The 25,186-nt window shown below is 44.8% G+C and overlaps 2 protein-coding genes across 3 annotated transcripts in view; one reads left to right on the top strand and one right to left on the bottom strand.

Annotated features, from left to right (window-relative positions):
• AMFR (autocrine motility factor receptor) overlaps positions 1-17,519 on the top strand; it is a 63,306-nt gene extending 45,787 nt beyond the window's left edge. For both annotated transcript variants that reach the window (XM_009250739.4, XM_024233778.3), the window contains exons 11-14: positions 9,941-10,075; positions 11,742-11,825; positions 14,868-15,052; positions 15,920-17,519. In XM_009250739.4, coding sequence (XP_009249014.3) covers positions 9,941-10,075; positions 11,742-11,825; positions 14,868-15,052; positions 15,920-16,067 — 552 coding nt within the window. In that variant the 3' untranslated portion in view covers positions 16,068-17,519. The remainder of the gene's footprint in view (positions 1-9,940; positions 10,076-11,741; positions 11,826-14,867; positions 15,053-15,919) is intronic.
• A 4,131-nt stretch (positions 17,520-21,650) lies between these two features.
• Positions 21,651-25,186, bottom strand: part of GNAO1 (G protein subunit alpha o1) — a 168,843-nt gene continuing 165,307 nt past the window's right edge. Inside the window, exons 8-9 of the mRNA XM_009250738.4 lie at positions 23,894-24,109; positions 21,651-22,873 (exon numbers count right to left, since the gene is read on the bottom strand). Of these exons, the coding sequence (XP_009249013.2) occupies positions 23,922-24,109 (188 nt within the window). The 3' untranslated portion in view covers positions 21,651-22,873; positions 23,894-23,921. The remainder of the gene's footprint in view (positions 22,874-23,893; positions 24,110-25,186) is intronic.

Below are 25,186 nucleotides of genomic sequence, written 5' to 3'. Positions count from 1 at the left end.
TTTTGTAAATTGCCAGTCTCGAGTATGTCTTTATCAGCGATGTGAAAACTGACAAATAGAAATGCTAAGCAGCATGATTGCTAGATCAAATGGTGAAATTGTTTAGTTTTGTTAGAAGCTGCCGAATCGTCCTCCAGAGTGGCTGTATCATCTTGCGTTCTCACCAGCAGTGAATGAGAGTTCCTGTTACTCCACATCCTCTCCAGCATTTGGTTTTGTCAGTGTTCCAGATTTTGGCTATTCTAATATATATGTAGTGGTGTCTTGTTTTAATTTGCATTTATCTAATGACATATGATGTGGAGCAACTTGTTTTATTCTTATTTGCCGTCTGTACATCTATCTTTGGTGAAGTATCTATTAAGGTCTTATACCCATTTTTTGATCAGGTTGTTTTTTTATTGTTGAACTTTAAAAATTCTTTGTATATTTTGGATAGCAGTCCTTTATCAGATGTGTCTTTTACAAATATTTTCTCCCAGTCTGGCTTGTCATCTTATTTTTGACATTGTCTTTTGCAGAACTTTTTACTTTTAATGAAGTCCAGCTTATCAGTTATTTTCTTTCATGGATTGTGCCTTTGGTGTTGTATCTAAAAAGTCATTGCCATACCCTAGGTTATTTCTCTGTTATCTTCTAGGGGTATTATAGTTTTGCATTTTACATTTAGGCCTGTGATCCATTTTGAGTTAATTATTGTGAAGAGTATAAGGGCTGTGTCTAGATTATTGTTTTGCATGTGGATGGCCAGTTATAGCATCATTTGTTGAAAAGACTATCTTTTCTCTATTGTATTGCGTTTGCTCTTCTGTCAAAAATCAGCTAACTATGTGGGTTTAGTTCTGGGCTCTCTATTCTGTTCCATTGATCTATTTGTTCTTTTGCCAATACTGCATTGTCTTGATTACTGTAGCTTTATAATAAGTCTTTTAGACAGGCAGTGTCAAATCCTCCAACTTTGTTCTTCTTCAATATCGTATTGGCTGTCCTGAGTCTTTTGTGTCTTTATATAACTTTAGAATCATTTTGTCAATATCCACAAAATAGCTTGCTGGGATATTGATTGGGATTGCATTGAATCTGTACATCAAGTTGGGAAGAATGGACATCTTGACAATATTTAGTCTTTCTGTCCATGAACATGGACTATCTCTTCGTTTATTTCATTCTTCGTTGATATCATTTATCAAGATTTTGTAATTTTCCTCATATAGATCTTATATGTATTTTGTCCCAAATATTTTGTTTTGTGGGGGCTAATATAAAGCACACTGCGCTTTTAATTTCAAATTCCACTTGCTCGTTTCTGTATATAGGAAAGCAATTGACCGTAGTATGTTAACCTTGTATCTCACAACTTTGCTGTAAGTGCTTATTAGTTCCAAGAGTGTTTTTATCAGTTCTTCCAGATTTTCTACATAGATGAGCATGTCATCTGCAGAGTTTTATTTCTTCCTTCCCAATCTGTTTGCTTTTCTTTACTTGTCTTAATGTATTAGCTTGGACTTCCAGGATGACATTGGAAAGCAGTGGTTAGATGGGACATCTTTGTCTTGTTCCTGATCTTAATGTGAAAGCTTTGAGTTTCTTACCATTAAGCATGATGTTAGTGGTAGGGTTTTTGTAGATATTCTTTATCACAGTGACAAAGTTTCCCTCTATTCCTAGTTTACTGAGAGTTTTTATCATGAATGGGTGCTGGATTTTGTTGAGTGATTTTTCTGCATCTATTGATATGGTCATGTTACTTTTCTTTTTTAGCCTGTTGATAATATAGAAGTATATTAATTGATTTTCAAATGTTGAACCAGCCTTATGTACCTGGGATAAATACCACTTGGATGTAGTGTATAATTATTTTTATGCATTGTTGGATTTGATTTGCTAATATTTTATTGAGGATTTTTACATATGTGTTTATGAGAGATGTTGGTCTGTAGTTTTCTTGTAATCTGTTTCTCTGGTTTTAGTATTAGGGTAATGCTGACCGTATAGTATGAGTTAGGAAGTATCCTTTCTGCTTCTGTCCTCTGAAAGAGATTGTAGAGAATTGATACAATTTCTTCCTTAAATGTTTAGTAGAATTCACTAGCGAACTCATCTGGGCTGATGCCTTCTGCTATGGAAGATTATTAATTATCTATACAATTTCACATTGTCTGTTTGTTCTTGCATAAGTTTTGGCAATTCCTAATTATAAAAAGTGATCTGTATAATATTTCTTGTATTAGTAATTTAGGTCCTCTCTCTTTTTTTCTTAGTTAGCTTGGCTTAGAGGCTTATCCATTTTATTGATCATTTCAAAGGATCGGCTTTTGGTTTCATTGATTTTTCTCTATTGACCCCTTATTTTCAACTTCATTGATGTCTGCTCTCATTTTGATTATTTGTTTTCTTCTGCTTACTTTGGATTTAATTTATTCTTCTATTTCTAATTTCCTAAGATGGAAACTTGTTTATTTTATGTCTTCTTTTCTAATATATACATTCAGTGCTATACATTTTCCTACAAGTACTGCTTTACTGCATCTCACAATTTTGATAACTTGTGTTTTCATTTAATTCAAAATATTTTAAAATTTATCCTGAGATATCGTCTTTGATCTATGTGTTATTTAGAGGTATGTTGTTTAATCTTCATGTATTTTGGGATTTTCCAGTTTTCTTACTGTTAATGATTTCTGCTTTAAGAGCAGACATTGTGTAATTTATATTCTTTTAAATTTATTTTAAGATGTGTTTTATGGCCTAGCTTGTGGTCTGTCTTGAATGTTCTATGTGAGCTTGAGAAGAATGTGTATTCTGCTGTTGTTGGATGAAGTAGTCTACAGATGTTGATTGTATACAGTTGATTGATGGTGTTATTGAGTTCAGCTATGTTCTTACTGATTTTCTGCCTGCTTGAGTGTTCATTTGTGATAGGTGTTGTAGTCTCCAAATCTATTTGTTTCTCTTTGTGGTTCTTTTCATTTTTACCTCAGTTTGTCTGATGCTTTGTTGTTAGGTGTATATACTTTATTTATTAATTTTATTTATTTATTTATTTATTTATTTATTTATTTATTTATTTATGTATTTTTTGGAGACAGAGCCTCACTTGGTTGCCCAAGCTGGAGTGCAGTGGCCCGATCTCGGCTCACCGCAACCTCCACCTCCTGGGTTCAAGCAATTCTCCTCCCTCAGCCTTCTGAGTAGCTGAGATTACAGGCGTGTGCCACCACACCCGACTAATTTTTGTATTTTTAGTAGAGACGGGTTTCATCATGTTAGCCAGGCTTGTCTCAAACTCTTGACCTCAAGTGATCTGCCCTCCTCAACCTCCCAAAGTGCTGGGATTACAGGCATGAGCCACTGTGCCCAGCAGGTGTATATACTTTAAAGATGTCATGTCTTCTTGGAGAATTGACCCCATGATCATTTTGTAATGCTGTTCTTTATCCCTGATAACTCTGCTTGCTGTGACGTTTGGTCTGTGAAAGTTTAATATAGCTGCTCCTGGTTTCTTTTGGTTAGTGTTGGTGTGGTATATTTTTCTTAATCCAATTTTCTTTTAATTTGTATGTGTCTTTATTTTAAAGTGGGTAAACAACATTCAGTTAGGTCTTGGCTTTTTTAATTTAGTCTGACAACCTCTCTTATTTGGTACATTTAAGCCATTGATGTTCAAAGTGATTATTAATGTATTTGGATTAATAACTACCATTTTGTTACTGTTTTCTATTTGTTGCCCTTGTTTTTTGTTCCTATTTTTGTCTTCCACTCTTTCTCTGCCTCTTGTTTCTCTGCCTCTTGTGGTTTTAACTGAACATTTTATAGAATTCCATTTTTCTCCTTTCTTAGCATATCAGTATACTTCTTGTTATTTGTTTTAATGCAGGTGTGTCCAATCTTTTGGCTTCTCTGGGCCACGTTGGAAGAAGAAGAATTGTCTTGGGCCACACATAAAATACACTAACACTAATGCTAGCTAATGAGCTAAAAAAAGAAAATTAAAAATATTTCATAACGTTTTAAGAAAGTTTTTTAAATTTGTACTGGGCTGCATTCAAAGCTGTGTGGGCCATGAGTTGGACAAGCTTGTTTTAATGGTTGCCCTAGAGTTTGTAATATACATTTGCAACTAATTCATTTATTTTCAGATAACACTGTACCACTGCATGGGAAGTGTGAGTACCTTTTGATAACAAAACAATCCTAATTCCTCACTCCTGTCCCTTGTATCATTGTTGTCATTCATTTCACCTGTATGTGAGTACATACGCACACACATGCACAAGCACACATAACTGAATGCGCTGTTGCTGTTATTTTGAACTGAATGTTCTGTTAAAGAACAGTTTTTATTTATGTTTATTTATACCTTCTTTGATGCTCTTCCTTTCTTTATGTAGAGCTGAGCTTTCTGACCTATATCGATTTCTTTCTCTCTGAACGACTTCTTATTTTTAACATTTCTTGTAAGACAGGTCTCACAGCAACATATTCCAGCTTTGGTTTGTCGGAGGTGGTCTTTGTTTCTGCATCCCTTTGGAAGGATAATTTTGTGGGGTATAGAATTCTTTGTTGGTGAGTCTTTTCTTAACACTTTAAATATTTCCCTTCGCTGTCTTCTTGCTTGTGGGGTTTCTGAGGAGCTGTTGATGTCATTCCTATCTTTGCTCCTCTAGAAGTAAGGTGTTTTTCCCTCTGGCTTCTTTCACGATTTTTTTCTTAATCTTTGATTCTCTATAATTTGAATTTGATGTAGTTTTTTGTTTTTGTTTTTGTTTTTGTTTTTTGCCTTTGTCCTGCTTGGTACTTTCTAAGATTCCTGGATCTGTGGTTTGGTGTCTTGACATTCATTTGGGAAAGTTCTCAGCCATTATTGTTTCAAATATTTCTTGTGTTCCTTTCTCTTTTCCTTCTGCAGTTCCCATTAAGTGCATTTACACCTTTTGTAGTTGTCCCACAGTCCTTGAATTTTCTGCTCTGTTATTTTCAGTTTTTATTCTCTTTGCTTTTCCATTTTTTTGAGATGGAGTCTCACTCTCACCCAGGCTGGAGTGCAGTGGCATGATCTTGGCTCACTGCAACCTCCACCTCCTGAGTTCAAGCAGTTCTTCTGCCTCAGCCTCCCCAGTAGCTGGGATTACAGGCGTGCACCACTACGCCTGGCTAAATTTTTGTATTTTTAGTAGAGACAGGGTTTCACCATGTTGCCCAGGCTGGTCTTGAACTCCTGACCGCAAGTGATCCACCCGCCTTGACCTCCTGAAATGCTGGGATTACAGGTGTGAGCCACTGCACCTGGCCTGCTTTTCCATTTTCAAAGTGTGTATCTCAAGCTCAGAGATTCTTCCCTCAGCTGTGTCCATCTGTTAATAAGCCTGTCACGGGAATTCTTCACTCATGTTGGTGTTTCTGGTCTCTGGCACTTCTCTTTGGTTCTTTCTTAAGATTTCCATCTGCCTGCTCATGCTGCCCGTCTGTTCCTGCATGCTGTCTACTTTATCCATTAGTGCTCTTTGCATATTAATCATAGTTTTAAATTCCCAGTCTGTTAATTTCAGCGTCTCTGCTCTGTGTGGCTCTGATGCTTGCTCTGTCTCTTCAAATTGTGTTTTTTGCCTTTTAGTATGCCTTATAATTTTTTCATGATAGTTGAACATGATGTACTGCGTAAAAGGGACTGTGGTGAACAGGCCTGTCGTGATGTAGGTGTCGGGGGAGGGAAAGAAGCATGCTGTAGTCCTGGGATTAGGGCTCCGTCTTTTAGTGAGCCCGTGCTCTGGACTGTGAACTTCAACCACTTCTCAGTTTCCCCTCCTCCTGTGGGACAGGATGGTTCAAGCGGACTGGAGTTCCCTCCGGTCGGTGCAGCTTTGATCAGACCCCAGCAGATGAGGCTCTGGTTGAGTAGTTTCTCCAGAGGGCAGACGTTGTTAAGAACAGAGTGCCCTGGCTGATTTCACTGAGGTGCTTTTTCCCCTCCCTGTGCTGGAAGCAGGAAGAGATGCTTGTTGGATATTTACTGAGAAACCTGATCACTCCTGGCACTGAAGCTCAAGTATTACAGGGGAGCCACCTCTGCCTGAGTGCCCTGGAATTTTTACATCTCAGAGTTGTTACACTGAGTCTGTAGCAATTTGTCAGTTATAAGTCAGTTTTTCCTCCATGTTTTTTTTTTTTTTAGACCGAGTCTCGCTCTGTCGCCAGGCTGGAGTGCAGTGGCGAGATCTTGGCTCACTGCAACCTCCGCCTCCCAGGTTCAAGCAATTGCCCTGCCTTAGCCTCCTGAGTAGTTGGGACTACAGGCATGCACCACCACACCTGGCTAATTTTTTGTATTTTAGTAGAGATGGGGTTTCACCATGTTGGCAAGGATGGTCTCGAATTCCTGACCTCAAGTGATCCACCTGCCTCGGCCTCCCAAAGTGCTGGGATTACAGGCGTGAGCCACTGTGTCAGGCTGTTGTTTTTTAAGGGTAGATTTGAAAGCACGTCTGGGATGTGCATAGGAATGATCACTGAGGGACAGAGATTGATGGGACAGAACAAATAGAAGAGTCAACTGAAAGAACAGGCTAGGATGGGGAGCTGAGCAGGAGAGAGGGTTGTGAGGAGGGATGGATATAGCTGCAGGCGTATTGAGATTTGGTTTGAAAAGAAGGTGTGGCTCACAGCCAAGGGGTGGAAGCAACTGAAATGTCTACTGGAGATGGATGGATAAGGAAGATATGGCAAACCTGTACAGTAGAATACTACTCAGACTTCAAAAGGAAGGGAATCCTGTTGCATGCTGCAGCATGAATGAACCTGGAGGACATTATGCTACATGAAATAAGTCTACCACAAAAAGACAAATACCACATAAAACTCTTACAGCAGAATGATGGCTGCAGGAGGGCTGGGGCGAGGCGAAATAGGAGTGTTGTCCCTTAGATATAGTTTCAGTTTTGCAAGATGAGAAAGCTCAGGTCTGTTGCACAGCCATGTGCCTGTGGTTACCACACTACGTAGTCATCCCTTGGTATCTGGGGATTGGTTCTAGGACCCTCTCCTTCAGATACCAAAATCCATGAATGCTCAAGTCTCTGATATAAAATGGGACACTTTAACCGTTAATAGTTTAAGGTAAAAAAAAAAAAAGATGGGGGAAGGATACTGTTTGCATATAACCTGCGCTCATCTTCCATATATTTTAAATCATCTCTAGACTACTTCTGATACCTAATACAATGTAAATGCTGAGTAATGGTTGTTACACACTGTATTGTTTAGGAATAATGACAAGAAAGCCTGTGCATGTTCAGTACAGACACAGCCATCCTTGGCCTAACTATACAGTACATGCCAGCAACAGCGTTAACACTTGCTCCAGGGCTGGCTGAATCAGCCTGTGAAACTCACCTGTGTAGTGAGTGGTACTGAGGGCTCACTTACACTGACAAATGGTTAAGATGGCAAATTTTATCTGCTTGCGGCCATAATAAAAGAAGAAGGAAGCATGACTCTCCTGGCTCCTCTTTCTCCTTAAACCTCAGCTGGGCTGCCAACAGAGAGTGAGGGTGACATCTTGGTGCATATAGGTGGCCTGGGAGTGTGGTCGCCCAGTGCAGCTACTGCTGGGCTCATGGCAGGCATTGTGGGGGTTCTTTGGGGTCAGGCAGCTGTTGAAGCTCTGCAGCTGGACCACCCCACCCACCTCCTTTAAAAAGTCAAGACTTCAAGGGTGTGCAACCCTCCTAGGAATCAGAATTCCCTTCTGGGAGTTGTTTAGAATTCTCAGGCAGGCCCTGGCTGTTCTTCCTCCAGTTCTGTGATGATTTGGAGTGGACTACTTTTGGTACAACTAATTTACTGGAACCATGCATTTTTTTTATTAAGATCTAATAATTAACTTGCTGGATTTTCTGGTAGAAAATCTTTGGTCTAGTAAAATGAATCTTAGGCATTTTTTATTTGGGAAATGAGGGGGAAGCTGTTTAAGAATAAAGAGAAATTTTATCTAATTTTAGAGGTTTTTATGGACTCTTGCCCAGTTAGATTTGACCTGACCTGGGAAAATAATGATCAACTCATGTTTACATAAACAAGCTGACTGCAGGAACAAGGAGGCCCTGGGGGCCCTGGGCACTGCTTATGTTGCCAACATTCCACCCCCAGCAAGAGCTCTAAGCAGAGCTCGGTGCCGACCTTTTCCTTCAAGGTCCTGACATTGACATACTCCCTGCTCCTTCTACAGTCAGAACAACGTGTTCCTAGGAGCTAATATCTCAGGAGGACTTTATTGTGTCCCTAAGGCAATTATTTTTTTCTTCCTTTTTTTGTTATAGTTATTAGAACTTTTCCAAAAATAAAACCTTGAATGTAAACATTTATAGAATTAATGTATATATGTGGAAAAAAAAAATCTAGAGCTTCTTGGATGAAAGTATGGGTGGTGGTGTGGCCAGGCCTATGCCTGCTCTCTCTACACACACACCCACCCTAGAGCCCTACATAAACTCTGAGATGTCTCCGGAGTACAGTTGGAAAACTCAGCTCCAGGGCAGTATAAGGAATTTGCATTCTCTATAATTTTTTTAAATTGAGATATAATTGAAATAGAGTAAAAATTTACCCTTTTTAACATCCAGTTCAACACATAATTGTGTATAATCATAAATAAGATATAGAACAGTTTGATCCCCACCCTCCAGAACTCCACTGGGTTCTTTTGTAGTCATGTCCTTCCCCAGCCCTCAGCCCCTGGCAACCGCTTCCTTCCCCGACCCTCAGCCCCGGCAACCGCTTCCTTCCCCAACCCTCAGCCCCGGCAACCACTTCCTTCCCCGACCCTCAGCCCCTGGCAACCACTTCCTTCCCTGACCTTCAGCCCCTGGTAACCACTTATCAAGTTTCTTTCCCCATAATTTTGCCTGTTTCCAGATGCCATATAAATGGAATCATACGCCTGGCTTTTGAGTCAGACCTCTTTCACCTAACGTGATGTATTTGAATTTTATCCATGCTATGTGTATCAGAAGTTTGTTCCCTTTCGGAATTATATCTTTAAGGAAAACACATTTTTATACCCAAGATATTTTGAGCTTTAAAATGAATACTTTTAAAACATTTATTTATTTGATGTGTTTACAGGTTACAAGTGCAGGTTTCTTACATGCATGTATTGCGCAGTGGTGAAGTCTGGGCTTTTAGTGTTACCGTCATTTAAAGAGTGAACATTGTACCCAATAGGTAGTTTTCCAGCCTTCCCCCGCTCCCCTCCCCTCCCTACCCTTCCACCTTTCATAGTACGGTGTCTCTTATTCCACTCTGGATGGCCATGCATACCTGTTGTTTAGCTCCCACTTATAAGAACATACGGTATTTGAGTTTCTGTTCCTGAGTTACTTCACTGAGAATAATGGCCTCCAGTTTCATCAATGTTGCTGGAGAAGATATGATTTTTTTTTAATGGCTGAGTAATATTCCATGGTATATTTATGCCTCATTTTCTTTATCAAATCCTGTGTTGAAGGACGCTTAGGTTGATTCCATATTTTTGCTACTGTGAATAGCGCTACAATAAACATATGAGTGCAGGTATCTTTTATATATAATGATTTCTTTCCTTTTGGGTGTATACTCAGTAGTGGGATTGCTGGTTCAAATGGTAGTTAAAATGAGCACTTTTTAAAACTGGAATATTCTAGTCGAGCCTCTCTTGGGATCCAGTTGGTTTTCTGAGCTCTTATGTTGAAATTGATGCTGTCCACAGTTGCCTGTTTGGCTTCCTGGAAAAATACTAAAGGGACTGCAGTGTGAAGGTGACCTACCAAATAAAGGTGGCTCCCTTACCTGTGTTTTCAGGGCATGATGCCACATTCACTGCCCAAAGCCTGCCAGACACTGTGACTTCAGTGAGCAACTGTTGACAGTGAACGTTTCTGTGGACTCTGTATTTGTATTCCTGTAGGCTCATCAGATTCAAGAGATGTTTCCCCAGGTTCCATACCATCTAGTGCTGCAGGACCTCCAGCTGACACGCTCAGTTGAAATAACAACAGACAACATTTTAGAAGGACGGATTCAAGTACCTTTTCCTACACAGGTAAAACTGGGGTTTTAAAGCATGATAAATGGATTCTGTCTTCACAATGATTGAATACTGTAGGTTAACTGTTTTAGTTACTTAACAGCTGAATATCGTTTATGACTTAATGAAGGGTTTCTATAAACTCTCTAACTTTCCCAAATTAATAACTGAGAACAGACACACCAAAGATAAGGTGAGTATTTGAGTAACTTTTTGTTCAAATATACACTCTACACCAGCCGGCCCTTGCCAGTCTAGGAAGTCATAGTATTGGTTCCTGTTGGACAAGGATTGGCAACATTTTTTTCTTTAAAAGGCAGATAATCAATATTTTAGGCATTTCAGGCCACACGATCTTTGTTGCTTCTCAACTCTGCTGTCATACAGCAGCCATGGATAGTATTTAAGTAAATGAGCAAGACTGTGTTCCAGTACAACTTTATTTACAAAAATAAGTAGAGTAGTGAACTTGGCCTTCAGGCTGTAGTTTCCCAACCCCCTGCTCTAGGAGCTGTGCCATCTGTCCCTAATTGGCTTTGCACACTGGTGTGGTGTTCCACTAGCTACTGTTCATCTATCTGAGGTGGTATTTTTGATTTTTAAAAAGGTCAGATCTCTACTTTGATGAGCATAAGAAGTATTAATATAGATGAGCCTTCTGGCAGGACCATGAAATTTGTATATGACCAGGGAATAATCTACCCCAAATTATTCAATTTTAGTATGTAAAAATATGTGGAAATCTATTAATAAAATTAAAAAACCTGAGACTCTTTGAAGAGGAAAGAGCATAGACTCAGTCACATGGGCTGAGATATTAGATGTGGTTCCCAGTTCTCAGCTCTTTGACCTGGCTGTTGGCTGTGGATTTCCCCAGAAGCGGACCCTGGGACAAGGATTTGAATGCACATAGTTTGGGAAGTGGTCCCAGGCATCACAGGTTGTGGGTGGGGACGTGAGCTGGGGAAGGGAAGGTGGCCAGTAATGGGTTTATTATCAAGCAGGTTTGTTATCACTGTGGGTGACTGAAGCTCCTTCCCATTTGGGGCCTCTGGGATCCAGTGCAGAACATATCCTTCGCAGGAGATGAGGAACTGGGGTGTTCACAGAGTAATTCCCTCCCTCACTGGTTGAGGGCTGCCTCTGGGGGTGGCTGAACTACCTCATGCAGCCAGAGAAAGTCTTCAGGCAATGAAGTACAGACACTGGCCAGCCAGCACTGAGGTGGCAAGACCTTACTGGCTGGTCCCCAGAGTGTCTGCAGCATTGTGTGAGATCTTAAACTGGCTAGGACAGTAACAGCAGCACCTGTTTCATAGGACATGAAGATAGACGAGACAGCCATGTCCCAGTTTTCCTTGGTGCCATGCCGAAGTTAGGTGTTCAGTCAGTGTTCTCTGCTGTTATCATTGTTTTTGTTGTCTAATTACTGTTATCCAAAAGGAAACTAAATGTGGGGCCAGTTGCTAACTCTCAGACTTGTAACTCTAGGTTAGGCCCCAGGCTCCTTTGTCTTGCTTTTAATCTTTATGGCATTTTAATTTCTGTGGTGCTGTAGACTTCCTTAGAGTTACAGGCTGGGTTGGGTACCACAGCTTTCTCTGCACACCAGGGTTTCCCTGAGTCTGTGATTTGATTTCTGTGTGACTCTGGACTGTTTGTGGTACTGTTTCTCTTCCAGCGGTCAGATAGCGTCAGACCTGCATTGAACAGTCCTGTGGAAAGGCCCAGCAGTGACCAGGAAGAGGGAGAAACTTCTGCTCAGGTAAGACCCGCACTCTAGTGAGAGTGAGTTCATGGAGCTGTGGAGGGGGAGTGTGGTCCCGGCAGTGGTCTTCCTCAGTCCTGAAGCTTGCAAGGCTTAGGGCAAGAGTACAAAAGAAACTGTGCTGTATCCACCCCAATAATGAAGGGTAGCAAATCAGGCTGTGCCCGTGTTGTGGCCTGTGTTTCCACGCAGGGCTGGCAGCCACTCCCTGGGGATTGCCCTCATGTGCTGGATGAGAAAGGGTTGTGTTCCCTTGGCCCAGCTCTGCCACCTTGAGCCTGAGTGAGAGCCCGTGGAAGGACAGAAAGAAGCTGGGCTCGGGACCGTGAGGGTGCCTGGACCCATCTAAACCCAGATGGGGATGGCCTAGGGCAAGCTCTCCAGGGAGTCGAGGGCATTGAGATGCCCTCCCCAACACCTCACTTGTCAAACTCAGGATTTCTAGATACATCCATGCATTTTGCAAAACTGAGACCGCCTGAGCTGGGTGGGGCTGGGGGAAAGCACGGCTTTCTTGAGAACCAGATCTGTGTGTTGACCCACTTTGGGTGCCTTGAGGTGGCCACTCTAACTCCAAGCAGCAGGGCCGAGGTGCCACCTCCCCCCACTCCCTGCCCGCGCCCTCTGCCCTACACCTGTGGCCCTGGATCCCACTCCTCTTCTGTGATTCCCATTCGCTTCCTCAGCTACCATACTGTCAGAGCACTTTCTTATGCGACCACAAATAAAAACTGGACAACCCCACCTTGGCCTTTCTGTGTTTGTGCCGTGCGGGGCTTTCCTGCACGTGGGCTTGGGTCTAGGGTGGTGCTGCCTTCCTTACCGGGGTGCGCAAGGTCTCCTCTAGAAGCACTGGTAAGTGACACAAGCTTTCACCTCTTGTGTTTTTCTCTGCAAAGAGGAAACAGTAAACACTACTAGGCCTTCTTCAAATCTGTTGCTGGGTTAAGATTTTCATATCCACATCTGTAATTGGATTATGCATCATTTGTGAAATGGTGCATGGCTTCTAAGGAAGGGGTCCATGTCTGCATTTCCAGTTTTTGAATAGCTGGCGCAGCTGAGATATGGACGCTGTGGGCTTGGGGGCATCTGTGGGTACAGCATATTGAGTCCCTGTCTTGATTTTCCACTGCTGCTTCTAGAGTTAGCATGAAGAGTTCTGGATTTTATATATATATATATATGTATATATAATGGAGGAAAGTATGTGTTTCACAAGGAACCTTGCTGTGCAACATTTTTGGTCATTTGTGAAGAAATACAAAGTCCTTGAATAACAATTAGTTAACAGAAACCTCAGTGTAGCCCAGTAAGCTTATCAGCTCCACTCTCCCTCTGTTCTAATCTCTGCCCTGCCCCGCTCAGGCTGGTATTAGTCAGGCATGCAGCTGCACAGAGCAGGGGTCGCGGTGGGCGGCTCTTTCCTTTCTAACATCTCGCCTCCTCACTCACCGTTCTTTTAACCTGCTCTAGGGTCAGGCTTAGAGGAGAGGGATAGAATAGGAGAGTGAGACCCCAGCGTGTGTGTGTGTGTGTGTGTGTGTGTGTATACGTACGTACGTGTTGTGCCAACTACATGTGTCTGTGTGTGTGTGTACATGTTACGCCAACTATCTCCCTGTCCCCATCTGGCCTCAGAAACTCCTCCTTTGACCCTGGGCTGGCTATTGATGACCACTCCCACCTTCATGGGGGTCCCGTTACCTCTCCAAGTGGTCCTTTTGGGCAGAGTTGTTTTCAACAACCTTAGGTTGGTTCCCTCGTGCAGGAGCCCTATCCAAGCTCCAGGACGCACACAGTGTTGTCTGGAGTCAGTGGAAGGCGAACGTGCTCCCATCACAGCTCCCCCTGCCCTGTTTTTTTATTGGCTCCTGCCAGTTTCTTTCTGTAGATTTCTCAAGTGTATGCAGCCACCAGTTCCCCCGTCCTTTGACTCTAGGGGATACGAATGGTTCTCTTGAAGTTCCCTCTCAAGCTTAGCTAAAGGCAGGAAAAAGTGAGGGTAGGTCCAGCAGGAACTCTGAAGTAAAACAACCTGCCTCTCACCTGCACCCACCTCCACTCTGTCACAGCCTAGAAGCGGGCGATGGGCTGACCCTGGCCAGCCCAGGTCTGTATCTGGGAGCATGAGCAGCGTAGATGGTCAGGCACCTGCCAGGACCTGGGGGTGCCTGGGCATTGTCGTGGACTTTGGAGCTTCAACCAAAGCCCAGGAACCATATAATCCATCCTGTCTCTTTTCAAAAGATCCTTAGGGCTGGGCACAGTGGCTCACGCCTGTAGTCCCAGCACTTTGGGAGGCTGAGGTGGGTAGATTGCTTGAGTCCAGTAGTTTGACACCAGCCTGGGCAACAAAGCAAAACCCTGTCTCTACAAAAAATACAAAAATTAGCCAGATGTGATGACATGAGCCTGTGGTCCCAGCTACTTGGGAGGCTAAGTTGGGAGGATCACCTCAGCCTGGGGAGGTTGAGGCTGTGGTGAGCAGAGATTGTGCCACTGCACTCCAGCCTGGGTGACAGAGTGAGACCCTGTCTATAAATAAATAAATAAATAAATTAGATGCTTAGCATTTTTCCTTTTTACCTCTGTTTTCAGAGTCAATTGAGGATATAAAATTTGTGCAGATTTGATGAGACTGGTTTAAATTGTTGAGCAATTAGTAGAAGTGAATAGAAAATTCCCAGGATGTAAACTCACGGTTGTCGTGTTGGTAGCGTATTCTAAGAGTGCAGCTTGAAGGTGCTTACGTTTTTCATGCTGGTAATCATTTACTTACCCTCTGATGCCGAACATTCTGTGTGAGTCAGGTCCTGTTCTTAGTACTATTCGAGCCATAGGCAGCAGGCCTGCCCTCGGGAAGCTGCTGCTCCATTATCCGTAACTTGTGGCTCCTAGTTTCTGCCTCTCTGCTTGGCAGCAACCTTCTCTTTGCATCCAGAACAGCCGTGTCTGGGGTGCCCTGTAGGTGAGGAACCTGCTTAGGAGGGAGGCCTGTGCTCACAGCTGCCTCCTTGCTTCCTGCCCCATGTCTAGACCGAGCGTGTGCCACTGGACCTCAGTCCTCGCCTGGAGGAGACGCTGGACTTTGGCGAGGTGGAAGTGGAGCCCAGTGAGGTGGAAGACTTTGAGGCTCGTGGGAGCCGCTTCTCCAAGTCTGCTGATGAGAGACAGCGCATGCTGGTGCAGCGTAAGGACGAACTCCTCCAGCAAGCTCGCAAGTGAGTCACTTCTCCAGACCACCTGGCATAATCCAGGTCAAAAACTAGTGGCTGAAGGCTCTTGTCAGGCCCACGTCTTCTCTTTTTAAACAGATGCCAACAGTGAAAAGGCATTACATGCCACCCCAAAACTCAGGTTTCAAGCCTTTCTTGAAAAAACCAGAGCATCTGGTAACACTGGGCCCTACTGGTCTACCTCTGATGCTGGTACTGTCTGTCATCTCCCGTGGACCCCTTTGGCCACACTTGCCGAGAGAGCACTTGTGTGCTAACCTGTTCTAAGCTGTTTATATGAATTACTTTAACAGCTCTGAGAGGGAGCACTGTTAACCCATTCAGCTGACATACAGCTGAAGAAATGGAGGCTGGAGAGGTTAGCACTGGCCTGGCCCTGGCGTCTGTCTCCCAGGTCCTCCCTCTTGACCACTCTGCCTTTCAGCCGAGCATTGTGCACACACATGGCGCATCTGTGCGTCACACACCCATGGTTGGTGGCAGCTACAGCAGGTGTGTCCTGTGGATAGAGGGGGTTCTGTTCCAGCTCTTAAGGACAGGGCCAGCACTGTGTTCCTCAAGTGGGTTTGGGCCCTGGCAGACCCTGTGATTGTGAGAGTTCTGTGCTATGTCTGTGGGTGGAGGGGACGGGCAGGAAGAGACAGCACGGAACAGCACTGAAGGGTTCCTCCCTGGTGCAGAGAGAATTTGCGCCCATCTGTTGGGGGCTGGATGTCTTGGTCATTGGGTGGTGCTGAGTGACAGCTTCATGAAGGTGCCTGGACATGGGGAGATGTGAAATCAACCTTCTGGCTGTGTTCCACAGCTCCCCATCTCTCCCATGAGAGAGAAAAACTCTTCTGTTTTTTCTAGACGTTTCTTGAACAAAAGTTCTGAAGACGATGCAGCCTCAGAGAGCTTCCTCCCCTCGGACGGTGCGTCCTCTGACCCCGTGACCCTGCGTCGAAGGATGCTGGCTGCTGCCGCGGAACGGAGGCTTCAGAAGCAGCAGACCTCCTAGCGCTCCCTTGCCTTCCGCAGCTGCCTCCTGCGCCCTGTGCCCGACTGACTGGAGGAGGCTTGTCCCAATTCTGCCCGCTCCATGGAAAAGCGGGCTTGACTGCATTGCCGCTGTATAAAGCATGTGGTCTTATAGTGTTTGGACAGCTGATAAATTTAATCCTTCTTTGTAATACTTTCTATGTGACATTTCTCTTCCCCTTAGAAACACTGCAAATTTTAACTCTAGGTATGATCTCTTCTGGTGTTGACTGGACTGCTTGGGGTGGGGGACGATCAGGAGGAAGTGAGCAGTCACTTGCCTGCAGCAGGCAGCTTCTACTCCTGCCTCATGCGTACATCCCACAAATGCAGGTGTCTGAGCACCACATCCAGTGGGAAGAGTGTGGGGGAGACGCACAGTGTGAGCCCGCCCCCACATCGTGGGGTAACATCTGTTATCAAACTGCTGTCGTTGTTGTGGAAGCATGTAGACTGTGCCAGAGGCCAGACCCACAGGCTCATGCACCCCTGAGCCAGCAGGGCATCTTGGAAAAGGAATTCTTGGTTCAATACCTGGAGCAGAGGAGGGGAAAGTCCAGGGCTATAGGGTGTGACGAAATCACCCCTTTCTGTCCCACTACATCTGGGACTGACTTTCTGAGCCTCCAGTCCAAAGCCGGCTTGATTTCCATGAACTCTGGTGCTCCTGCATCTCATGAGTGTGCCCCATGGGTCCCCTCCCCTCTGAGCATTTCCTTGTCCCGTCTGGACCTGGGGAGTGGTTAAGCAGCAAGGTTTGGTTTATGGTTTTCATTCATTGGTCAAGTAAATTAGGCAATGCTAAAGCCTGTAGGTTTGGTCCTTGAACAAGATGTGGGCCCTGCAAGATGGGAGAGTAAACCTTGAAGGGCTTTATTAAAGAAATAAAAGAGAACTTTTGTATCTGACATCCTGGGAACACTGCGTTTTCCTAGCTGTGTTATTCTTGGTTTAATTCAGCGGAGAAGGTAAGGTGTGAACCTGCCTGCCTTGGAGCAGGCCCAGGTCCCAAATCTCTTCAAATTCTTCACATGTTTAACTTTAAGGATTTGAACCATGCAGTCATAGGTTACAGACTTTAGTCTTATGCCCCATTGGATTACCTTTTTTTTTTTTTTTTTTTACTGTTTGAAAGCTTTGTTTTATGGTAGTCCTTTTGGGAAGAATCCAGTATTATCTACAATTATTGGCAAAGTTTAAATGTATTTTACATAACTGAAAGTTTTTAGAATGTGGAAAAGTAATTGAAAAAGGTGATAGGTAAATTTTTAGGCAAAGATAATTTATTTCAATAAATCTTTCAAAAGCCTTACTTTGAAATGCTGTTAGTAAATTTCTGTGATTTTTAAAAAAAAAATTTGTTTTGCTGAGAGCATAGCTATTTGTTTTTATTGTAAAACAATAATAATAATAAAAAGCAAACTCTACTGGAGTGTTGTGTGTGGCTGGAAGCTAAGGCATGTTTTTGTGTGGCTGGAAGCTAAGGCATCTTTTTCCAGAGGTGCTAACGTTAAACCCCATTTTGATTTGGATTTTGTGTATACTATTTTGGTTGGAGGGTTTTTTCCCATGTTTTTGAATTGGGAACTTTTGTTTTTCCTAGTAGTGTATTTGGAGAAGGCAGAACTACATTTTTCTTCCCCTTGTATTTATATCATTTTTTTTTCAGGTAAGTGTGTAGCAAAAGATTACTGTCCTCGAATTACATTATACTTTACACGTTGCACCCATTATAGGTGCCACTAATTCCACATGTTCACAGGTTTCTGATGTGTGAAAAGAGAAAATTATTTGGATCAATTTTAGAGGGTCTTGACACATTACAAAACAGCCATATCACAGTGTTTAGAGCAGGAGCTTATTAAGTAGCTTAAAATGATGCAAGAAGTGAAGTCCTCAGTCCGCCCTTCCATTTTACACCTGGACACTTGAGGATTTCACCACTTCCTGGGGGCATCCGGGACAGGTGCTGAGGGCAGTGGCAGTTATGCTGGGGGCTTCCCCTCCCAGGACCACTTTTGCTGCCTGCCAGCTGCAGGGTCAGGCAGATGGTCCTCACGCCAAGCCCCTGGAGAAGCAGCACTCAGGGCTGTGGGTCTAGGTTTGTAAGTGCAGCAGAAGGAGCATCCGGGTGCTCTGGTGAATGGTGGTTGAGCTGCTCCTGGCCTCTGTGGGCTCTTTTGGAATGAGGCTGCGTTGCCCTCTCCATTTTCTTAGTGGCCCTGTTTTGACCTCCTAGGTTCTCAGTTTTTGTTTTGTTTTGAATTTTGAGGCTCTTCTGTACCGTAGAGGATGGTGGACCATGTGGCTGTTTCACTTGTGTTGATGTGAATCCAGGTGCCCAGGCAGCCTCTTGGGCCTGATTTTCCACTTGGGCTAAGTAGACAATGTGCCCTTTTATCTTTAGCCAGCTGACTTGATCCTGTCTGTGGTGACTTTCAGTCCTGCTGGAGCAGGACACACATGGAAAAGGAAGCCACGGCCTTGCTGACAAGCCCTGGCAAGGAGCAACGGCCACCTGCCTGCCCTCGAAGGCCCTCCATCATTTGGAGCCTCCATCTTGCCGGGCTGCTGTGTATCTGTCAGGTTAGACGTGGTTCCAACCTTGGCTGTGTGTTAGAATCATTTGTGGAGCTTTTAGATAGAGTCATTTACTGTAAACAACTGCAGTGAGCCGCCTCTGGCAGCCATCACACACGCAAGGTCAGGCTGTCACAGTACGGGACAGAGCAGTCTCTGGGACCAAGGAGATCCAGTCATGAAATACAAAACAGGGCAGACTTGAGAGGAATCTGTCCACTTGCAACTCTTGGGGTTCTGGTTCTGTGGGGAAAAAACAGGTTTCTCCCCGAGAGAGGAGTCTGTGGTACCTTTTCTGTTTTCCTTAAGAGCTCTGAGTCATTAGAGGTCCCCTCTAGGTCTTTTCATGTGGTAGCCAAGATGGCAAAGAAGAAAGAGGGAAGAGGGGAAGTAAGCGGGAGGATGATTTTTAGGAACTGAAGTGCACAGAGGAAACAAGCACATCCTTTTTTTTTTTTTTTTTTTTAAAGAGGAGGTTCCAGTCAACTAGAAAAAAATTACCAAAAACAGGATCCCAAAAGAGAAAAAGCAGGAAGACCTTACCAAGATAAACATATATCCTGAATATCAGTTTTTAATTAAGCTGACTTCTAATCGTAGAGCTCTTAAAATCCTTTGAAATCTCATATTACCCAATTTTAGCTGGGACAAACAGCTGATGTTTCTGGCTTTTGAGTCTTTTTAACCAAAGATACTCTCCTAAGTGGCAAAGCCTTATCCCCAAACAGCAAAAGTCACACAAATATCAAACCAAAGGAACTAATTCTCTGGGAATGGAATTGGCTGTAGCAGTGAAAGGGTCACCTTTTTTTTTTTTTTTTTAAATCTTGCCCGGGATCTGAAGCAGGCGGTTTGAGCGTTTAAAGGATTTTAACTGGTTTCAGATCTGATCTCAGCCGGAATGTTGCTCGGATCATTCTCTGGATGTTAGCATTCCAACATCAGTGTCAGTTATTAGTCCTGCTTTAGAAAAAAAAAAGTGTTGGATCTGCATTTTTATAATCTCGGTAGTTTTATTTGTGTGCATTTCCCCCCTTTAGAGAATTACTCTTTTAATTACCTGTCTTACTGCCTTAAGCAACTGCCAGCTAGGCAACAAAAGTGCATTTTGGAGCCCCGTCTTCATTGGGTGCTTTAACTGGGCAAAGAACAGTTCAGGAATCTGGCAGCCCCCAGAGCCAGAAGAGGTTCACAGCGACTCTTGAGACTTTCTCAGTAGAGTTTCAGGGCAGAGATCAAAGACCTGGAGGGATTCCACAGGTGGCGATGATGGATACCTTTTGTTTACCTCCTGAATAGAGGCAATTTTCTCAGAATTTCTTTTAGAAGCTTTTTAGGTGCCATTGGAAGTAAATCTCCTATTTGATTTGGTTCTAATTAGAACTAGCTTTTTACAATTGTGTGCACAGATAAACTAGGGGGGAAAAAAGGATCTTTAAAAATATATATAACAGGTTCTGCCCCCACTCTCCTTGTTCCAATTTAATTGGCCTTTTTGCTGCATCCTTTCCAAAAAATGCTATGACCTCCCTTCTAAGAAAAATGAGGCATATAAACTTCTGTTGGTTTTATTGCAAAACTCATTTGAAAGTTGGGAAGAACCCTATTCGAATATGGCTTGGTTTTTAGAAAAATTCAAATATGCCATACATAGAAAATGTCATGGTTTCCTTCAGCCTTCCATGTGGATCTTGGTTTGTTACAAAGTCAAACTGTGACCTGGATTGCAGACCTTCCCCTCAGTAGAGAGGGTAGGTCATGTGCCTCTCTCTGCAGATAACAAGTTGGGGTTTGGGGAACCAGGGGGAAAGCAGAAGAGGTTTAAGGGGTGCCTGTTTGGTTGGGTATTTATAACAGTGCCTCTTGCTCTTCCATAGTCTCTGAAACAATATCCCCTGCCTCCACCCCCTTGATTCAAAAGACTGCTGGAACTTGCCCGAGAGAGACCTTTCTGAGCCTCTAATTCCCATTTGTTGAGATGTGGAGAGGATTCCAGGTAACTGACCTCTTGGCGGCTCCCGCATCTCACTGAAGACGGCATGATACATGATGATGCTCTTGGCCGCTTGTACAGTAAGTGGCGCGTGGACATGATGCAAGAAGTTCAGTGGGCTGCCGTTGCCTCCAGGCCCCTGTTGCAACCCATTTGCTAATTATTACAGAAAAAGCGGCCCAATGTAGGGGACGGGTGAGACCTACAGTCTAGGGGAGGAACAGGGATCAGACTCCGCCTGCCTCACTGCACTGCCGGGTTACTCCCTGCGTGTTCGGCCTGCAGGGGGCTTCCTGGCATCCAGGTGCAGTCAGGGCGCAAATCGAAGGCAGCCTTCCTGGTCAGGCTGGGCCCAAGCTCGTCCTGGGCATGTGAGTGGCTGGGAACTCTTGGGTGCAGATGGGCTCAGGCAATTGGCCTCATTCTTGGGACCACCCATTCTCCCACTGTGGGGGAACCGCTGGCTACAGAAGAAAGAGGATCCTGCATGGTAGGAGAGGGGGCTTGCCTGCCCTTCTTGCATTTCTTCCTTCCTAATCCCCACTTCCACCTCATTTCTCGAAAGCAAACAAAACCTGCTGAGGGTGAGGAGGCACCGGGAGCCGGGAGGAGAGGGCATCGCAGGAGAAAGTGGCGGCTCCCCTGCCCTCGTTCCCAGGCGGCACTGGGCAGTGGTCGTGTCAACTGTGCTCTGAGCTGGGACTCCAGTGACGGCACTGAGGGGATGGGCAGGTCCTGTGGGGGACTCCTAACCGCCAGCCTACCAGCGTGTGTGGCCGAGTCCCTCCTTCCCTCTCCTGCCAGAATGAAGCCCACCCCAAATAACCATCGTTGGAAGGCACAGGGTGAGACTCAGGAGTACAGACAAACATTCTCTTTTATTGAGCTACACAGGAATTTTCCATTAGTCAGAGAAGTAGACTGGCAGTGTGTAAGATATCACAGAAACCTCACCGATTGGGAATAGAAAGGCTTACAAAGACCCGTGGGCTATTTTTTCTTTTTTCCTTTTTTTTTTAAGTTTTTTTTTTTTTAATTTTTTGTGTGTTTGCCTCCTCTTTATTTGAAATGGCTGTGACTGGTCTTCTTCAGCAAAGATTAAGTCTTAAAAGTGAAACCATGAAGAGGTTTAGGGTTTCGGTATTAGTCAAAGTAGAAATGACATAGGACTGGTCATGAAAACGGCGGCTTTAATGTAAACACTACATTCCATCTTTTTAAATTTTTTTGTGGTTTTTTTTCCATCTTGTGGTATTTAAAAATTTTTTTTTGTTCTTTTTGTCTGCAGCACAAACATCCCCACATGAGAGAGCGGACACAGGGCACCGAAACAAAGGCAGAGGTGGGAGGGGCGCACACACGAAGGGGGGTGTCAGCCGGGACCGGAAATCTAACACGGCAAAGGAAAAAAAAAAACAACCCGTTTCCCAAAGACTAGGAAAACTGATCCGGGGGGTGGAGGGGTGGTAATACATAGTTACTCGGCAGGACAAAAATAAAAACAAAAACTGAACAAAAAAAAAAAAAAAAAGGAACCAAAAAACCCCTACAAAGGCTATCTGTAGAAAGGGGGTCGGTGGGCAGATTGTTTTCTATGGGGCTGGATTTCCATATACGATGGGTATTCTTTCTGGCAGCTACTGGCCAGTGAGAGCTGTGCTTTTTCTATACGAACCTGGAGTGAGCGTGTGGCGGGAGTGGCTTAGGGCCGCCAGGTGGCGTCTGTGGTGTCTGGGCGGCCGGCAGGCAGCAGGGTTTGCAGTGGCCTGTGGCCTTCTGGAAAGCCCGGCCTGAGCACACTCCTCGGACCAGTGCACCGCACCGGAGCCCCAGGCAGCAGATGGGCCCTGCTCCCCAGTAGGAGCGCCAGGGGCTGCGCCGCGAGGTGGGACGGGGGCAGGCGTCGGTGCAGATGGGTATGTTTGTTTTGCAAGAAAAAGAAAGAAATATGGATGAAATGGTGAGTTTTCCTTTTTTTTTTTTTTAAGCTACAAAGCACATGAGAAATGTTCTTTTTTTCCTTTCAAATTCTAAATGTGAAGACTCAACTAAAACCGGATTCTACAGCATTCTACAGAAATACACAGCCGTCAGTCACTCTGGGGTCGTAGGTTAGACAGGGGCTTGATACAGAAAGGCTGTGTGTCTTACAAAGGCCAAAAGGTCATGCTACCAGGAGATCAACGTCAACAGCAAAGAGTCCGTGAAGCAGTCTGTAGAGAGAGAGATAAGGGGTCCAGTCTGACCATTTTCTTTGATTTTAAAAACCAACCAACCAACCAAAAAACCCTAGAACATTTTGACTAATGCTGGGGTGGGGCGAGATGGGGCAGCAGCATGAGCGGTCAGGAACCCCAATGAAGCCCATCCCGGGCACCTGGGGAAGCCTGGCCCCCCCTGAGACCCTGACTCAGGTCAGGCCCACAAGTCCGGCCCTCCCCGCCACGCCTGTTCCCCTCGTTCCCCGCCTTCCCACATGCCCTCTTGGAGCGGGGCTGGTTTCAACTCTGCAGGTGAACTTGAGTCCCCTCCTGTCAGCTGCTTTTAGAAAGCAGACCAAGTCTCCCTGTTCTCTGATTCTTGCCATCTTAACATGAATAAAGAAAACTCAGGAGACAGTGGATTGGTCGGAGCAATGATTCTTCTAAATTCCTGAAATTAACAACCACCACCACCCGAAAGAGAAGCATCCTTAAATTGTTCTGTTGTTGGGAGTGTAGAGCGAGGAGAGGCTTAGGGCACTGGCCATTTCTGAAAGGGTCCGGAATTTGCCAAGAGCAGGACGGAACTGAGGGTGCAGAGGCTCTGAGGGTGGAACACAGAGAGCTGGCTGGGCCAAGGCCAGGGCTGTTCTGCCATTCCCCTGCTCTCAGAAATGGGGCTGAGAGGAATACCCCGGGGCTATCCTCAAAAGGAGGGACTCCCAAACCAAGCTCCCAACTGGACATGTGTGAGTGTGTGTACACACACACTCACACACATGTGCATGCTCAGGTGCCATCCCAGGAAAACCTCCATGAGCTATGGGATGGTGGTCAGTTCTGTCCGCAGCTCTTTCTAGTACAAACTAAAAAGATTTTTTAAATATATATTTGTATATATATATATATATAAGGTTTTGTTATGCCTCTTTAAAGTTTATTTACCAACTTGCATTTGTTAGTGGTGTGTGTGTGTGTGCGTGTGTGTGTGCGCGCGCACGCAAGCTGTTCTGTGGGTGCTGGAATCATTACCAAATAGGTTGCTATACAGGACAAGAGGTCAGTACAAGCCGCAGCCCCGGAGGTTGTTGGCAATGATGATGTCGGTGACGGCGTCGAACACCACCTGGATATTATTCGTGTCTGTGGCACAAGTCATGTGACAATATATTTCTTTGTTGGGTGAGCGGTTTTTGCTTTCAAATTGTGCTTGGATGTAGGCGGCTGCGTCTTCATAGGTATTGGGGCCTGTAACAAGACACAGAAGAACAGGGAGAGGCCCTGATGAGCGCTGTGGGTGGACAGGGCTGGGGACATGAAGACAAGAAGTGGGTTGTGGCGTGTCCCAGGAAGTGGGATGAGACAGGAAGGGAGCAGTAGGAACTGCTGGGCAGTTCCAAGCCGTAGTTGCATTTTAAATTAAAGAACTATTTTTTTGAGACGGAGTTTTGCTCTTATTGCCCAGGCTGGCATGCAATGGCACGATCTCAGCTCACTGCAACCTCTGCCTCCCAGGTTCAAGCGATTCTCCTGCCTCAGCCTCCCGAGTAGCTGGGACTACAGGCGCGTGCCACCAAGCCCAGCTAATTTTTGTATTTTTAGTAGAGATGGGGTTTCACCATGTTGGCCAGGTTGGTCTTGAACTCCTGACCTCAGGTGATCCACCTGCCTCGGCCTCTCAAAGTGCTGGGATTACAGACATGAGCCACCATGCCTGGCCTTGCCATTACTTTTGATAGCAAAACTGCAATTACTTTTCCACCAACCATACACAGGCTGAGCATTTGCCTGGCTTTGGACTTTGCAAGATCTCTTACTGTTTTCACACCAGATCCACCCGGGAACCCCACCTGGGACAGCAGTGGCCACAGATGAACCCTTTTGCTTCCTAGATGAGCAAATTGAGGCACCGCCCCATGGTCTAAACCAATCCTGCTGATTCCAGTAAACCATGAAAACAAAGTCTGGAGAGGGACCTGCCCAGGAGGGTGGTGGGCACTCAGAGGGACCTGCACTCCTTCCTCACTGGTTTCCTTTAAGAAGAGGCCACTCAGCAGGGCTGGCAGGACATCATTAGTAGTCGTGGTTCTTGAGCGAGTGGCCAGGACATGGGGGCATTGATGTCCCCAAGGTGGGAAGTTTAAGGGGACATCAGCATGTATGATGCCAACTGGGGGCCCTCTGTCCCCACCAATTCCTTTGGTGTACAAGGGGCAAGGGGCAGGGGGTGGGGACATCCTTGGGTGGGTTGTCATGGCTGAGACCAGCTCTGGGCAGCCCAGGAGTGCCTGGACCCACAGTGTAAAGCCTCATCCTTGATCCGCT

Source organism: Pongo abelii, chromosome 18, assembly GCF_028885655.2.
Source record: "Pongo abelii isolate AG06213 chromosome 18, NHGRI_mPonAbe1-v2.0_pri, whole genome shotgun sequence".
Lineage (NCBI taxonomy): Eukaryota > Metazoa > Chordata > Mammalia > Primates > Hominidae > Pongo > Pongo abelii.
Note: the sequence above shows the minus strand (reverse complement) of the source record. Positions and strands in the feature narration are given on the sequence as shown.